Source organism: Ipomoea nil, unplaced genomic scaffold, assembly GCF_001879475.1.
Source record: "Ipomoea nil cultivar Tokyo-kokei standard unplaced genomic scaffold, Asagao_1.1 scaffold2360, whole genome shotgun sequence".
NCBI lineage: Eukaryota > Viridiplantae > Streptophyta > Magnoliopsida > Solanales > Convolvulaceae > Ipomoea > Ipomoea nil.
In genome coordinates this window covers 321,272-322,500 of record NW_017618788.1, presented here as the reverse complement: position 1 = coordinate 322,500, position 1,229 = coordinate 321,272, and the positions used below count along the sequence as shown (strand labels likewise).

General features: G+C 32.8%; 1 protein-coding gene across 1 annotated transcript in view; it reads left to right on the top strand.

Annotated features, from left to right (window-relative positions):
- The window catches only part of LOC109152027, a 1,782-nt gene extending 1,059 nt beyond the window's left edge, over positions 1–723 (top strand). Inside the window, exon 4 of the mRNA XM_019299610.1 lies at positions 1–723. This exon is cut by the window's left edge and continues 12 nt beyond it. Within this exon, the coding sequence (XP_019155155.1) occupies positions 1–723 (723 nt within the window).
- The last annotated feature ends 506 nt before the right edge of the window (positions 724–1,229 follow it).

Genomic DNA, 1,229 nt, shown 5'->3' with positions numbered 1-1,229 from the left:
ATTACCAAAGACTTGTCACAGGCATTACAGAGGAAAGATCAAAACATTGTGAATGCCATGAGACTAGTTGATGTCTCAAAACAAAGGTTGCAAATGATGAGGGATGATGGGTGGGAAGCTCTTTTAAAAGAAGTTTCACTATTTTGCAACAAGAATGCAATTTCCATAGCTAATATGGATGAAGTTTATGTAGTTCATGGAAGACCTCGCCGTAATGTTGAAGAAAGGACTCATCTTCATAGGTACCGTGTTGAAAGGTTTTGTGTGGTCTTAGATCTACAACTTCAAGAGCTAAACAACCATTTCAATGAGAAGAATACAGAGTTGCTCTTATGCGTGGCATGTTTTGATCCAATGAATTCCTTTGCTATGTTTGATAAACATAAGTTAATTCGATTGGCACAGTTCTATCCAAATGATTTTTCTGATATTGAACTTGCATTACTAGATAACCAACTGCAGACTTATTTTATTGATGTAAGTTCTGATCCTGTTTTCTCTAAATTGGATGGTATTGATGAATTAGCTCAAAAACTGGTGGAAACGAGAAGACATTTGGACTATACGTTAGTGTATTTGCTTCTAAAGTTGTCTTTGATCCTACCGGTTGCAACTGCTAGTGTGGAAAGAGCATTTTCTGCTATGAAGTTAATTAAGACATCTTTACGCAACCGGATGAGTGATGATTTCTTACATGATTTCTTAGTGCCATATGTTGAATAGGATGTTTTTGATCAAGTTTCAAATGAAGCAATTCTACAACGATTTCAAAAGATGAGAGAGCGTAGAGGAGTATTATCCCGTACTTCATCATAAACTTTGTATTGTAATTTATAATGTATTTTATATGTTGACAATTATATTCGTATTAGATATTTTGTATTTGAACCTTGTATTTGAACATTTTTAAATTTATGTTGCCTTTACTTCTTCGCCCCCCTGAGAAAAATTCCTGGCTCCGTCCCTGCTTATAAGTGGTTATTGTTGGATAATATGGCCATATGAATTGTTAATCACAAAAATTATGAAAATATCTTCTAATTTTGTGATTTTGTGCTTGAAATGCATGTAAATATATATTGTGAAAGCTTATAAGTGATTATTGTTGAATAATATGGTCATATGAATTATTGATCACAAAAATGATGAAAATATCTTCTGATTTTGTGATTCTATGCTTAAAATGCATGTAAATATATACTGTGGAAGCTAATAAGTTGTTATTGTTG